Source organism: the organism of the source record quoted next, unplaced genomic scaffold, assembly GCF_019419815.1.
Source record: "Pyrus x bretschneideri cultivar Hongxiangsu unplaced genomic scaffold, Pyrus_bretschneideri_v1 Contig47, whole genome shotgun sequence".
Lineage (NCBI taxonomy): Eukaryota > Viridiplantae > Streptophyta > Magnoliopsida > Rosales > Rosaceae > Pyrus > Pyrus x bretschneideri.
The window spans coordinates 1,775,309-1,791,044 of NW_025999784.1; the positions used below are offsets into that span (position 1 = coordinate 1,775,309).

Consider the following 15,736-nt stretch of genomic DNA (forward strand, 5'->3'; position numbering starts at 1 on the left):
TCCAAACTCTCAACCGATTCAATGTTTTGAGATTGTTTTGTTGTGTTGTTACATTTGATGCAGCTGGTGAGCGAAAGTGAGAAGACGAGGATGAAGAAGCTGGAGGAGCTGAGCAAGAACATAGAATCTTTAAAGTGAAGAAATAGGAGCCTATGTGGGTAACTGATGATCTGATTAGGTTTGTGTGATGATGTATTTAAGGTGAGTTTTTTCAATGTTTACATATATGGGTGGTGATTGGCATTTGGTGTAATTTCTAAGTTGGTTTGTTTCATTAATTAGTGTTTGGTAAAAACATTTGGCTGATTTAGGCAGGAAAATACCCTTTAAATTTATACAGGTTTGTAACTAAAAGCATCTGGCCTTGCATTTTCCTTGTCATTTTTCCTTGTATCCAAACACTGTACTACACTACTTCCTAGTGTAATGTGGGGTTCTTTGAATTTATTCCTATTCTTTGTTTTAATTTGTCATGGATTGCAAAGGCCATGATATTTATGTAATAATGTGAAGTTTTATGAGTGATTTTGGGACAAATGGAGTGTATTTTGTTCAATTTTTCTTTAGTACTCCGCTCTATACGGAACGATTGCTTTTTCTATACGAAAGCCCACTTCATAAATCTTTCTAGATTACAAGATTTTAAAGTAGGAAATATAAATCGACCCATGTCCTTCATTTTCGACGGGGCTTCTGATTCAGTTCCTCCTTTCAAGCTCAAACTGAACTGTCTGATGTTATTCTTAGAGGTAATGGAATCTCAGATTCCATACCAGAGGAATGGTTGTTGAAGATATCTTCCCAACTAACCCGACTATACTTGCCTTATAATCAATTTCGTGGAAACTTTACATCTCATTTGAAATGGCCAAATCTAACGTTAATTAATTTGAGTCATAATCAGTAGGAGGGCCTATTCCCACTTCGGTGGGCCGCTAATGTACTTGCCCTTTATCTTAAAAGTAACTTACTTTCCAGGCCAATCCCTTCAAATATCGACCAAATGATGCTCGAGTTGCAAATATTGTCACTTGATGAAAATCATTTGAATGACACTATTCCTCCCTCTATCTGTAACATGCATGAGTTGCAAATGCTGTCTCTAAGGAGCAATCAATTTTCTGGAGAACTCCCTCATGCATGGAGTGTGGAGAGCATAATGGCGTTTCTAGATGTTGGTCAAAACAATCTCTCTGGTAAGATTCCCACTTCATTGGGGGTACTAAGTATGCTGGAACTATTAAAGCTCAACGACAACAATTTTGATGGTGAAATTCATGATGCCTTGCAAAATTGTTCATGGTTGAGAAGTATTGATCTTGGAGACAAGTTATCTGGGAAAATACCTCTATGGATAGGAGGGTCAAACGTATCTAAGTTGTCTAGGCTATGATTACGGTCTAACTATTTTAGTGGATATATTTCCCAACAACTGTGCAATCTTCATGGCTTTGGCATCCTCGACCTTAGTCACAACAACCTTTTGGGTATTATTCCAATGTGTGTGGGTAACTTAAAATCTCTGGTCAATGATAGTTATGATCAATACTCTTATGATGGGGTTGAGCAAGCCACACTAACCGTAAAATGAGAAGAACTTGTGTATAATAGCACTCTATATCTTGTAAAGAGCATTGATCGTTCATCAAATAATTTACAAGGTGAAATCCCTGAAGAAATAAACAGCCTCATTCTATTGGGCACCATGAATTTGTCCATGAATAAATTGAGTGGAAAGATCCCCTCCAAGGTTGGAAACTTGCGTTGGCTCGAAACTCTTAATCTCTCACACAACCACCTTTTGGGATAGATTCCTCAAAGCTTGTCATCTTTAACCTTTTTGGCCCACTTGAAATTGTCTTACAACAACTTGTCCGGTAGAATTCCTTCTGGAAACCAACTTCAAACACTCAATGTTTCATCCATTTATATGGGCAATACATGGCTATGCAGCGTTCCTCTCTCAACTAAGTGCCCTGAAGATGACTCTTTTGCTGCTAAGGATGCAAAGGACAAGAATGAAGATGGAAAGGATAAGTTGTGGTTTTATGTCAGCATGATACTTGGCTTTATCGTAGGCTTCTGGAACGTTTGCGGCACATTGATCTTAAAGACATCGTGGAGGTATGCCTATTTTCAATTCTTCAATGACATCAAAGATAAAGTAGCATTAGCAATTGCGTTGAAAGTGACTCATTTCAAAAGGTTTTTATTCTGAAGTTTGATTGTGCTAATATATAATGTAATGTTTTTCCCTTTCTACTTTGTGTTTTGGTACCTGCAACTTATGTATTAAATAAAAGAATCTTTCAGTAAGTGTTCCCACAAACAATTATGTAACGGCTGTCCATTTAATACTAGAATTCTATCTAGTTTGTACGTATCAATTGCATAATACAAAATATACATGCAACGTTTATCTGTGTAATGAGATGTGTGAATAGCACATCCTTTAATAAACTAACATTATGAACTAGATAAGCACATGTATGTATTCTTTCCTTTTACACTTGATGTCGTTGAAAACGGCTAATGGTGCGTAGAATTATCAAAGAGACGAGCCATACGGCCCACTTCCAACAACATCAATATTGTCCCCAACTTGGTAATTACCACCTGCACAATCCATCAGGTGTGAGGTTTTATCACAAAAGGTCTCAGTATTAGTTGGAGTGGGGTTAAGATATTTAAACTCTTATTTTCTTATTGATACAGTCGACGTGGAACATAATTAGCGGGTCACACGTGGGAGATCCACACAACGACAACCACGTAGAGCCAAGGGAACTCACCCTACATGCGGGGCCAAAGGACCCACCATCATCGCGTGGGGCCAAGGGGACCCACCCATCACGTGGCAGTACAGTATGGGCCGGCTCTCCCGCTCTAATACCATGTAGAATTATCAGAGAGACGATCCATACGGCTCATTTTCAACAATACCGATATTATCCCTAACTTGGTAATTATCACATGCACAATCCGTAAGATATAAAGTTTTATCACAAAAAACTTCGGTATTAGTTAGAATGAGATGAAGATATGTAAACTCTTATTTTCTCGTTAATACGATCAAATGTGAAACATTTCCACGTCTCGATGCTGCAAAAGCATACAAAAATGGAAGGGAGACAAGGAGGAAGAATCGGTGGTTCGATATCGTCGAGGGTTTTCTGGGATTCCTGTTCCTTGCAGAGAGAGAGGTGGGAGAATTCGATGGCGTCTTCTGGGTTCCTGTCCCATGCCGAGAGAGAGATGGGAGATGTATGGGGTAAAGGAGAGGCTTTTCTTCCATTTCTGCGATGCTGCAAAACCATACAAAATAGGAGGGAGACAAAGAGGAAGAAGAAGGAGAAGAAGTTGAACCCTTGAACTGGGAAAAGGAACGAACTTGTAGAGGCGATTGAATTGGGTTTGAAGATTTGAGGGTTTTTTTGGCGTCTGTTGCAGAGAGAGATTAGGGGATGGGTCTAGGGTTTGCAGAGAGCGATTCAAGTGAGGGGCTAGGGCTAGAGGGATGGGATCTCCATCTCTGTTCTCGCTTGCAGAAACTTTCCGCTCTTCAGGTAATCTCTCGGTTGAAAGCTTCTAATTAATTTTTTTCATTTGGGTATTTTTTTTTTCTATGGATTTATGTATTTTTTTCCCCATTGAATTCGAAATGAAATCAGAAAAACGGATTTAGTAAACAAATTGATGAAATTTTTATTTGCGTGCCCTGTTTTTGATTTGTTTGGTTTGGCTTTTAGAGAATAAAGTAGCTTGCTGCTTCCCTTGATTTTCCAGTGACATATGATGATTTATTAAGCTTTTTCTTTGCTCTCTTTTTTCGCATCTTTCTAATTGTTTATGTGCAAATGGGGTTGAACGTATTAATGAGTGGTTGTGTTGTTTGCAGCGAGCTCCGTTCAACGTAATTTCAGTTCTTAAAGACAATTTTTTCAAGATTTCTGGGTTTCTTTTTGCTTCTTCTCTGTTAAATTACTCATCTGGAAGTTAATTTTGTTGAAAGACCAAGTATTGTTCTTTAATTAAGATTTCTGGGTTCTTTTTGTTGCTTCTTTTCTGTTAAATTACTCATCTGGATGTTAATTTAGTTAAAAAACTAAGTACTGTTCTTCAATTAATCTTACAAGAAAGCATATGAGAACGTGGCACACTAGTGTTCGATGAAATGTGTCTGAGAATCTATCAATATGATATATTATAATTCTGACTCTCCTCTTCAGCTCCGGCCGCAGGTGCATGAAGGCGACTAGGTCCTGGTCGACGGTGTCTTCCTTCACAGTTCCGGACGACGGTTCTGAACCTCTGGCGATTCCGACTGTGAGAGAGGTCAATAACAACAAGGTAACGGAATTGAATGTTTTGTGTTTGTTATAGAGTCATATTTGCAACAGTATATCAGAGAATATTTCTAGATAGTCTGTCCAAATAGCTTAGAATGTGTTTCATGATGCATATGGCTGAAGCGGTTTTGGCTACTTTTTGGATTGCTCATTAATAGAATGCATTTGTACTCATGAGGCATTGGGGTAAAGTGCCTGTGTTCTGTGTTTTGTTGTTATTTTTTCATCCTTTTAAATTTTGTTATGGATAAGTGATCACATTTATGAGTGTCAACCATTTATCCTCATTCATATTCAAATGTAATATAATATCGATTTTGTAAGAATTTTTTTGTCAATAATTTATGAATTTTTGTCAGTGAAACAATTTTCTAGCAGCATTTGGTCGGACGCTAATAATTTTTGTACTGCTGGATAATTATTTGTTTGTCTCTGCTAACAGAGTAAATCTGGGGTTCTGTACACAATAAAATATGGAATTTAGCCGAGAAATTTCAACAACAAAGTTTAAACTTTTTGATATGGCAAAAAACAGATTCTCTTGTTTCTCAAATCCCTCAAATTTGTCAGATGGTCAGGTTAGGTTTTATTTGATCACTTGTTTATGTTTGCAACAAGAATATAATTCAGTATGATATATTATCATTCTGAATCTCCTCTTCAGCTCCGGCCACAGTTGTGTGAAGGTGACATGGTCCTGGTCGACGGTTCGGAAGCTGTGGCGATTCTGACTGAGAAAGAGGTCAATAACAACAAGGTAATGAAATTCAATGTTTTGTGTTTGATATAGAGGCATATTTGCAACTTTGTATCAGATAATATTTCTGGATGGTCTGTCCAGATAGCTTAGAATGTTTCTGCTCTTCTGCTTGGTGGGTTTTGTTTGTTTTTTTCAGAAGATATGTGCAATTCTGTCTATTGTTCCTGAAATGTTTGTGTCTCAATGATGATTTCCTGATTCAGAAGGCTTACCTGCATAACAAAAGAGTTCATTTTTGATAAAAATGTAAATATTTAGCGTTTTAAAGGCTCATGAATTTTCTAAATAATCTCACACAACCCTAAACACTAGAAAGTAGAAGCACCATACCTCTCTCTTTGTTTGGGCGAACGTTCACATCAACATGTTCAGGTGGTAACATAATTGACATGTATATGAAGGGTTTTGATGCTTTTGGCAATGTTGCAGCATAAACAACTTCTAGAGCTCTCTTCAGATCACTGCAATCTACCGATCTATCTGTGGTTTGAAAGAAAAACGAATAAGAAAACATATCAATGATGTAATTCTGACATCAGTATGTTAAAACAAAATTAGGGGACTACTTATATAAATAGCCTCCAAGGCGTGAAATTAGAGAACTGTCACCTACGATTCACTATAATTTTCTCGTGTTGATATGGCATTGCATGAATACTTCATACCATTTATAAAAAGCACCATGGTCATCTTCTTCGCAACATAATTGGAATCGGAGATAAAGCCGTCCATCTGAAAAACTGAGCTAGAAGGATCTTTATCTGAAGCTTCCATTTCATCAGACTGCGAGCAACAGACACCCCCGTACACCGATCGAATTGCATCAATCCTTGATGCTGTGGAAACAGAATTAACATCTGCTCCAGCAGCTCCATGCTGACAGTTATAGCATACAAAAAGATTTTAATCGGGATTTTGAATTTCTAGCCATGAAAAAGATCGGTGAAGTCGATAGACAAGTTCCGTAGTGAATGAAACAGCAACCTACCTTTCTGCAGGAGGAGCTAACATTCATATGATGAATTGCAAACCGGCTTAGCAAATCTACAATCTTTGAATAATCATCAGCAGAATCTGATAACAATACCACCACTTAATTCACCGGTAAAGATAATTTCATCCCATTAAACCAAAACATAGAAAGTAATTCATCACATTCATTGGGAAAATTTTAAAGTTAAACTGCTCTAATTGTTACCCTGAACCCACAAAATTCTAATTATTTCAAAACTAAATCATAAATTACAAGCATAACACAATAATTATCACTCAGATTAAAATGAAAAGGCCATTTCTTTCTATGAACAAATCATATAATTTTCTTGGAATTTCATCAAACAGGTAATGGGCACGCACCTATGGCCATGCAACTGGCCTTTGGCAATGGTGGTGACGGTGACGTGAGCTACGTATGTCATGCTGGCAAGTGCTTCTCCTCTGAACCCCATCGACTTTATCGACTACAAGTCCTCAAACGCCGAGAGTTGCCGCTCAGACGGTATCGGCAGGTCCTCATGCTGCAATGAACCGTAATTCGTAAATAAATTTAGAAATAATTCAAAATTTAATAAAATGGAATAAATGAGTGCAGAAGGGACTGACGCGTATGCCTTGGCCGTCGTCGGAGACTTGGATGAGTTTGAGGCCGCCGTCCTTGACGACGACGTTGATGGAGAAGGAGCGGGCGTCGAGGCTTTTCTCGACGAACTCTTTGACGGCGGAGACAGGGCGTTGGATGACCTCGCCGGCAGCGATTCGGTTCACCACAGACTCTTCTAGGAGGTGAATTTTGGGGGGCTCCGTCGCGACTTGCTCTTCTTCTTCTGCTTCAATTTCCATTTCCGTTGCGCTGCCAAAATTTCCCTTTTCGTTTGGAAGCGCCAAATTTTCACGGCACCGTCAAAATGAAGAAGCAACGTGTTATTTATTATTATTATTTTTTATATTTTTTTGGTTCAATAGAGTAGGGTAAAATTAGGTTAAGAATTGCGTTATCACTTAAAAGTAAAACTATGATGAATAGTATTTTTTTATTATTATTTATAAGTAAGAAGTTTTATGTTTGATTATTACCAATGAAAAATTTTAAGTAGATTATTATGGCTAAACCAGTGTGAGACTTCATTCTTCTACTCGTTTGTTCAAAAATGAAAGAATCACATTACGAAAATATACATAAGCGTACTAACAATGAAAGAGGTATAATTGAGATATAAAAATTATATTTGCATTTCATAAGTTTTTGGTAATAAAGGCTTCAAGTTTTTAATAGCATCTATGGTAGATAAAAAGAACACTAAAAAATGTCGACAAGAGACAAGAGTTTGGTCGAGATAACCTACAAAACACGATAAACTCGAGTTAATCTATTCATTAGCCACAAAATTTCATCTTAGAATAAACACGACAAAGTTCACAACTTTAAATTATGTGTAAAAATTCATCAAAAGTATGCACTAATTCACCAAGAGTGTAGTTGTTGCTCGCACCTACAATTCTAAGATATCTAAATGTGAATTTTCTCCCCTTCTATCACTACAAAACAAAGCGTCATTAACGAGGGTCAAATGCCGTCGAAAAAAGCATTTTTCCGTCACAAATACTTATTGCCGCAAATAGTAAGTCATACTCACTTGGATTGCCAATCGCCTCTCTATTGTCTCTTCCAATCCCTTTCATCAAGTATGATATATGAATTTCCACGGCTAGCCATAAGGATTTTCTACCAAAGACTAATTGGTGTGCCAAGACTTCCATGGCTAGCCATCTCATTCATGCATTCACTATATCTGCTCCTACACGGCTTCATTAAAATTTGGAAAAGTCCATAGGAAATCTCGTGTATTCCTTATTAGTGAAAAACAAATAAGAAAGCAACGAGTGTAACAATGACTATTTTAGACTGTTAACAACAATTTCACCGTTTAGAACATTTGTAAATAATGACACAATAGTCATATCCAAGTAGTGACTACCAATCTACCAGCATGTGTGGTGTACGCAATGGACTTGCAAACTTGTTCAACCCGACACAGCTAAATCCGTTTTCGTAATTTACCATAAGAAAAGAACAGTAAATAAGATGATAAGTTGTGAATTGTGATGGAATATGAAGACCCTTAATTCAAAGTCTCTGCTACATATGGATTTCTACAACCTGTCACAACCAGGTACCAGCTGTGTTGACAAAGGACTTGCAAACTTGAAAAAGGGGCTGTGAACATCCGCCACTCATCTTGTTTTCCAATAAATCGGTTTTTTAACATAGGGAATTTAGGCCACTTAGTACTACAGTCTATTGGTATTCCTGTTCACTTGTAAGTGAGAGGTCTTAGGTTCAATTCTCTTCCAAGGTGAGTTTGAACTACATTATTACTAGTTCATTGTGAGGCTAAGCCCACCCCCTCTCTTTAGTGTAAATAATATCAATTGTTAAAAAAAATAATAATAAAAAAAAAGGACATAGGGAATTTGGAATTTAAAGGAAAACAAGAAACAAGACTAAATTCAAAACAGGAAATAAAGCAAATTCTAATTGAAAGATGCAAACCTAAATCCATAAGAGCAAGGAAAGCTAAATATGTTCTCACACTTTCCGCTTTTATTATTCTCCAACAGGGTCCAAAACTAGGGTTTACATGGCATATGTTAAATCAGGAAGAAACCAAAGTGGTGTTAATTAGGATTATATTTCATAAAGATGATCATTGTAATCCTAGGAATAGTATGATTACTTGTGTAAGAAGGAATCACAATTCTTGAGTGAAACTAATTTTAGTCAGACTAGTACATGGATATACCATGATAATCACTATATATAAAAAGGAAAAGTAATTTATTTTTTTAAGTACAACGATATATTTTATACTAAGAGGATGGTGGAGTTCGGCTAAATCAGACAATGGGCAACCTAATTTAGTATCAAATTTGTCATTCACGAGATTCGAACCTAAAACTTCTCACTTACAAGTGAAGAGGAATACAACCAGACCGTAGTACTTCAATGGTAAAAGAAAATATACTTAACAGCTATATATATATATATATCTCACAATTAGCAAAACCTTTTCACATCTCTCTCCCTCTCGTGCGTACCATAGTCAATACCGACAACGCTTACACAGTATATGTTATACATACTATTTGGATATGTTCTAGTTTGTTTCAGTAATTTTTCCTTGATGAAGAGTCTTTGGTTTGCTTTCTATTATGTTACTAGTTGCATGGAAGAGTGAATTTTGCTCGCTATCCTTCAATGGTCATGACCATTATCATTTACCACTTATATTAATTGCAATTGAATTAGTTTAAGTTTTGAGATTTAAGTAGTAAATAAATCTGATCACATTCGTCAACAATAATTCATGTGGCGGTAAATGCACACAAAAATACACTTTGAGTGGAAAAACTAGGGTTAGAAGAAAACCATTTCATTGAATCTCGTGCAATCATTAAAACCAGTGGCGAAGCTAGCATGGGGTCATTGGTTACCATTGACCCTAATAACTTAAAAAACGTTATGTAAATTTGTTTGTGTATTGTATATGACCCTTATAAACAGCTAATGAAAACTAAATTACAATCTCCTTCTTCTGCTTGTTCTATCACATTTGTCTTCATTTTCTCTTTTCTTGTGCAATCTAATGTGCGCACCATGTGCTCGATGAAATACCTTAGTTAAAAAGCCTTGGCAACCTTCAATATTACTCCACAGTATCATGCACCCACCCTCTAAAAGCTACAAACAAGAGTAGTTGTTGACATATGTTGACATAAACTTTCAACATATGTTGACAGGAATTGGCAAGTACCTACTAGGTGCTCGATGAAATAGCTCAATGAAGCTTTTTTTAGTTGATATTATGACCCTATTATTTAAAAATCCTAACTTCGCCACTGATTGCAACACAATGCAATTGTTAAAAATTCTATACTTTATCGATGTATCGGATAACTGATTACAACATATGGATTTTCCACCAAAGACTAATCGGTGCGCAGAGACTTCCACTGATTACAACATATGGATTTTCCACCAAAGACTAATCGTTATGCAAAGACTTCCACAAGTAGCTAGCCATCTCATTCATGCATTCATAATATCTGCTCCTACACGGCTTGCAAACTTGTAAATATCCAATTAGTGACTACCAGTCTACCAGCATGTGTGGCGTAAAATATAAGAACATATTCATATGGGTTTTCGTAAGTAAGTTGATAAGTTGTGAATTGTGATGGAACATGAAGACCCTTAATTCAAAGTTTTTGCTGCATATGGATTTCCACAACCCATCACAACCAGCTGTGTCGACCAGGGACTTGAAGACTTGTGATGGAACATGAGGACCCTTAATTTTTTTCATTTGGGTGATTTTTTTTCAAATTGTGAATTGTGATGGAACATGAAGACCTGAAGTCTTGCAAACTTGTAAATATCCAAGTTGTGAATTGTGATAGAACCTGAAGACTTGCAAATTTTTTTGCATTGTACGCATACATAATGAAATTTATGTTATAATTTTTTTTTTTTTGATAAGAAACAGATGTAAATTAGAATCATACTACTATAGGTATGCTATATACATTAATTTGATAGTACCATAAATTCAGAATTAATCTTTAGTGTCATTAAAAAATATACATAAATTTAGGGGACTGTTATTTACTACAGCCAATATGGTGTTGTTCAGGTGCTTTTGACTAATCTCTGCAGTTTTTCAATTCGTATGGGGTATTTGTGATTTTGAACGACACTAGAAAAATTTGTATCAAAATTCAGAGCTGCGTTCTTCTTCCCTCAAAATAAGAAGAAAACGTTTCCTCAACTCCATATTTTGGCACCTCAGGTATATTTGTGTTCTAAAGCCTTTTACTTCTTCTGATTTCTTTAGAGCTATTATTTTACCCATATTTGATTTGTAAAGTGGAAGATTGGATATCATATGTCTGAGTATTTAGGATTTTGTACCATGCAAACTTGAGCTTATTGATCCAAATGCTAGAACAGTGTACTCAACCAATTTCATATCCTTTTGGGCTAAGGAGAGTATATTACTTGCCAATGAGAAATATACTTCATATAATAGCAATGTGATGATGTGTGGTATGCTTTAATTAGAGATTTTTGTGTAGTAAGAAAGCCATAGAGAGAGAATCACATTTTTGTTTTTTTTTTTTTTTTGGATTTGGTTACTGTAGTGATTACGCAATGAAAGCCGAGGACAAACAAATGACACATGTAGTTGGGAATTTGTGAGTTACATGCAAAGCTCATGGAAAGTAAGCTTTTGTAATGTGTCTAATGGCATAGTCAAAGAGTTGTCCACCTAAGAGCAACTCCAGCGTTGGAGCCCTCCTCCTAGGCTATGCACTATTCAATCCACCTTATGAACAGTAACTACCCTTAATGACCAGTAATAGCCCGGGCAATAGCATTTGCATCTCCACCGTTACACTTCAATAGCCCTGGCAATAGGCAATAAAATATTAGTATTTTTTTATTTATAAAATAATACAAAATAATTTTAATTGTAATATCGGATAAGATTTTTAATCGTTCTCGTTGCGCCACGTGTCATTATCCGAAGTATTATTAAATAATACAAAATAATTTTATTTGTAATTTCGGATAAGATTTTTAATCGTTGTTGTTGCGCCACTTGTCATAAAATCCGAAAAGACAATTATTGGGGATGAATTTCCGATAAATTTTTTAATCGTACTCGTTATGCCACGTCTCATTATCCGAAAATACAATTATTGGTGATGGATTTCTGATAAGATTATTAACCAATCACGTCACGCCATATGTCATAATCTGTTTACAATCTTTGAGGATAGATTTCCTTCAGATTTTTAACGAATGACGGCATGCCACGTCACATTATGTACAACTTAATCCTTTCTGAATCCTACATATAATCCACCATCCATCCTCACAAATCTCACAACAATTTTCTCAAGATCTCTATCATTATTCATAGTTTATGCTTCCTTCTTCACAAAAAATCTGTATCATTATTCATAGTTTCTGCTTCTTTCTTACAATGTTTTCTTCTTCCTCAAGGATGATGTGGGAACTCGATCAGGAAGAGGAAGAATTGTTTAACCAATCAGAAGCAATGTTCAATCACCAGGGGGCATAAAATGAGAGGGAAAAGGATGAAGAGCGTAGAAGGAGAGATGACGAAGTAAGAATGGGCAGAGCCTCACATTCCCGTCGAGTCATCCAAGCTGTGGCTCAGATCTGCAGGCCGAGCCATTCCGAAAACCTTGATAGAAGTAGGCAACGACAAGGTATGGAACTCTTGGATGATTATTTTGTCCCTAATAGTGCATTCCCTGATACGTACTTTAGACGTCGTTTTAGAATGGAACGACATTTGTTCAACAAAATCATGATTGCTGTTTGCAACCATGATTCTTACTTTGTGCAAAAGAAGGATGCTTTTGGTGCTATGGGTCTACTGCCTGAGCAAAAAATTACTGCTGCCTTACGGATGCTTGCATATGAAGCATCTGCAGACCAAGTGGATGAGATAACGAGGATGGGGAAATCAACCATTCTTGAGTCCCTGATGAGGTTTTGCGGAGCAATTGAATCTATCTACACCGCTGAGTACCTCCGCAAACCTACAAACATGGACTTGGAATGACTGTTAAAGAAGGCCGAGATGCGTAGTTTTCCTGGGATGATTGGAAGCATTGATTGTATGCACTGGACGTGGAAAAACTATCCAAGTGCATGGCAAGGCGCTTATGGGGACAAAAAATGAGCAAAAAATATCATTCTAGAGGCGGTGGCATATTTTGATACATGGATTTGGCACGCCTTTTTCGGGGTCCCGGGAGCTCAAAATGACATCAACGTCCTTGCCCAATTCCCAGTGTTCAACGATGTCCTGCAAGGAAAGGCACAAAAAATCACGTATGAGGTCAACGAACGTATGTACGACGGGCCATACTACCTAGCTGACGGCATTTACCTGCGATAGTCAACATTTGTCAAAACAGTGCCACGTCCGCGAAGTGCAAAGGAAAAACACTTTGCAAGCTGTCAAGAGAGGTGCAGGAAGGATGTGGAGCGTTGTTTCGGTATCCTCCAAGCTCGTTGGGCGATCGTCAAGGTTGCTACCAGATTGTTTGATGTAGAGTTGCTTCAATCCATCATGATGACGTGCATCATTCTTCACAACATGATTGTGGAAGATGAGTATGATTATGAAGCTGTTGATGAATATGAGCCAGACACGATGAACAATTCAAGAACACGTATATATTGTGCTTATGACGCCATCGATGAGCCTGTGCAACATGAGCCATTACAAAAGGGATGAACATTACAATGAAAGGCTCATTCAACGATATACTGCATTTCAAATGCCAGACATGCACAATGCCCGGCAAATTGACTTGATAAAGCACCAGTGGGCATTGAAACAAGCTGAAGATAATTAAGTTCATTTGGTGTGTTTTATTATTTGGTATGTTTATGTTATTTTATTTGGTGTGTTTTATTATTTGGTATGTTTATGTAATTCTATTTGCTGTGTTTTATTATTTGGTATGTTTATGTAATTTTTTTAGTGAGTTTTTTATTATTCGGTATGCTTATGTAATTTTATTTGGTGTGTTTTTGTCATTTCAATAAATATTCTCTTAGTATAAATAACTTACCAAATTAATTTGAATAAATATTCAATAAATCGGAAACAACATAAATAATACAAACAATAAATAATAAATTACAACCCAAAGTGATTGGAAAATTATGGGCTCCGATTACAAAAACTACTCTATTCATCATCACTTAACCAATTTGTGGTGCTAGGATGATCTTCTCTTGTGGTGCTAGGATCATCTTGGCTTGCTATCGCTTCTCTTGCACGCCTCCTTTGCACCACGTCCGCTTTCTCTGACTTCCAAAAAAATTTAGAATTTAGAGACTTCCCTTCTAAAGGCGTGTTCATAATCTCACGATCTCGTTGAGCCCGTCTTTCTTCTCTAACATGTTCCCTTTCTTGCCTAAGTAGCTCTCTTTCTCTCTCATTAGCCTGAAATTCTCGCTCAATAGCTGCAGCTTTTGCGTCCTCTCTAGCCTTATCAGCCTCATATTTTGTCAGTTCCGTTGCCAAAGTCAATTCACCTTGGCGAGTAAGTTCTTCCATGAACTTTGCATAATCATTCTTGGAAGCACTCCTTTTTCTCTTTGAAGTCTTCTTACCTTGAGGCCTAATTGGATAACGGGTCGAACCCGACGCTTTTTCAGGGAGGGGCGTTTCGGGCACTTCTTTTGCATCATCTTCATGAACATGCGAGACATGATCGGGTGTAAAGTGTAGAGGGGTGTTGTTCATATGCACTTCTGGACCGACTGGCACAACTCTAAATTTAGGACAATCTTTGACAATATTCCAACATTCCCACCGGTTGAATGATTTATTTTTGCTTTTGGTTTTGGCAGGGTACCAAGCTTGTGCTTAAAGTTCCTACACAATGCGGGAGAAGAAATAATTATAATAAAAATAAGTAACAAATAAATAATACAAACAACATAATTATAATGTAAGTAGGTAACAAATAAATAATACAAACAATAAATAATAAATTATGTAGGTAACAAATAAATAATACAAACAAATAATTATAATGTAAGTACGTAACAAATAAATAACACAAACAAATAATTATAATGTAAGTATGTAACAAATAAATAATACAAACAAATAATTATAATGTAAATTTGGGTATCAAATAAATAATATACTGTTACCTGATCCGAGTAATTTTCCCCACTTCGAATATTACTACTAGCTTGTGCCAAGGCGTCACTCCACGTACTAAACGATTGGCTAAGTAATTTCCAACGACTGGATATCGATTCTTTGGTTCTTTTCCCACCAATTTTCTCAAGATAATTGGTATGAATAAGACTCCACATTTCTCGCAACTGCATCTCATTACCCGTAAGCAAACTATGAGTAACTTCAACCCAGCTAGTACACAACGCAACATCTTCAAGAAGCGACCAATTCGTACCTGCACCAGTGGTCATTTTGTTGAAAAAAAATGGATTGAAACTTTGAGACAAAGAAAGGAATGTGATTGAAAGTAGTTGAGAAAATATGAAATTGTTGTGTAAGGTAGATGATAATGAAAAGGTATTTATAGAAAAGTAAAAACAACTTTTTTAAAAAAAATTTCAGATTTTTTTTGATTTTTTTACAATTTTTTTAAAATTTTTATTCAACTAATTAATTTTTTTACAATTTTTTTTAATTTTTATTCAACTAATTAATCTCTGCCGTTGGATATAAAAAAATTTGAATTCCAACACTCCAGATTGTGCCACGTGTCACAACAGTAACTTTTCTTAATTTTAAAACTATTTTTTCTTTTATTTTTTTATTTATAAAGCATATTAATATCCACCGTTGATCTCAGATCGAACGGTGGATATTAAATAAGACTTTTTTTTTTGACCGTTGAGATCGAACGGTCCAAATTAAAGATCCGTTGAGAGCCAACGGTAACTGAAAAAGCAATTTTTTTTTTCTGATTTTGTGTCGGCGACGCGCGCCCACGCGCGAGTGGGGTGCACGCGCCTGACAGAAAAAAAAAATTAAAA

At 36.4% G+C, this 15,736-nt stretch overlaps 3 protein-coding genes across 5 annotated transcripts in view; 2 read left to right on the forward strand and 1 right to left on the reverse strand.

Moving 5' to 3' along the window:
- The window catches only part of LOC103955195, a 37,941-nt gene extending 31,361 nt beyond the window's left edge, over nt 1–6,580 (forward strand). The window contains exons 4-5 of the mRNA XM_048568068.1: nt 5,014–5,106; nt 6,451–6,580. Of these exons, the coding sequence (XP_048424025.1) occupies nt 5,014–5,106; nt 6,451–6,513 (156 nt within the window). The 3' untranslated portion in view covers nt 6,514–6,580. The remainder of the gene's footprint in view (nt 1–5,013; nt 5,107–6,450) is intronic.
- The window catches only part of LOC103955188 (receptor-like protein EIX2), a 39,703-nt gene that overhangs the window by 15,129 nt on the left and 8,838 nt on the right, over nt 1–15,736 (forward strand). Inside the window, exon 5 of one of the 3 annotated variants that reach the window (XM_048567989.1) lies at nt 64–556. The exons of the other annotated variants lie outside the window; for them this stretch is intronic. The gene's annotated coding sequence lies outside the window, so the exon portion shown is untranslated. Of the gene's footprint in view, nt 1–63; nt 557–15,736 lie in introns of those variants that run through there. 3 annotated transcript variants of the gene reach the window in all.
- Nucleotides 5,113–6,607, reverse strand: LOC103955189 (DNA mismatch repair protein MLH1-like). Its single transcript, XM_048568074.1, has 5 exons — nt 6,466–6,607; nt 6,098–6,183; nt 5,775–5,985; nt 5,440–5,589; nt 5,113–5,321 (listed from the first exon to the last, which is right to left on the reverse strand). The coding sequence occupies exons 1-5, from the start codon at nt 6,473–6,475 to the stop codon at nt 5,290–5,292; spliced, it is 489 nt and encodes a 162-aa protein (XP_048424031.1). The 5' UTR covers nt 6,476–6,607; the 3' UTR covers nt 5,113–5,289.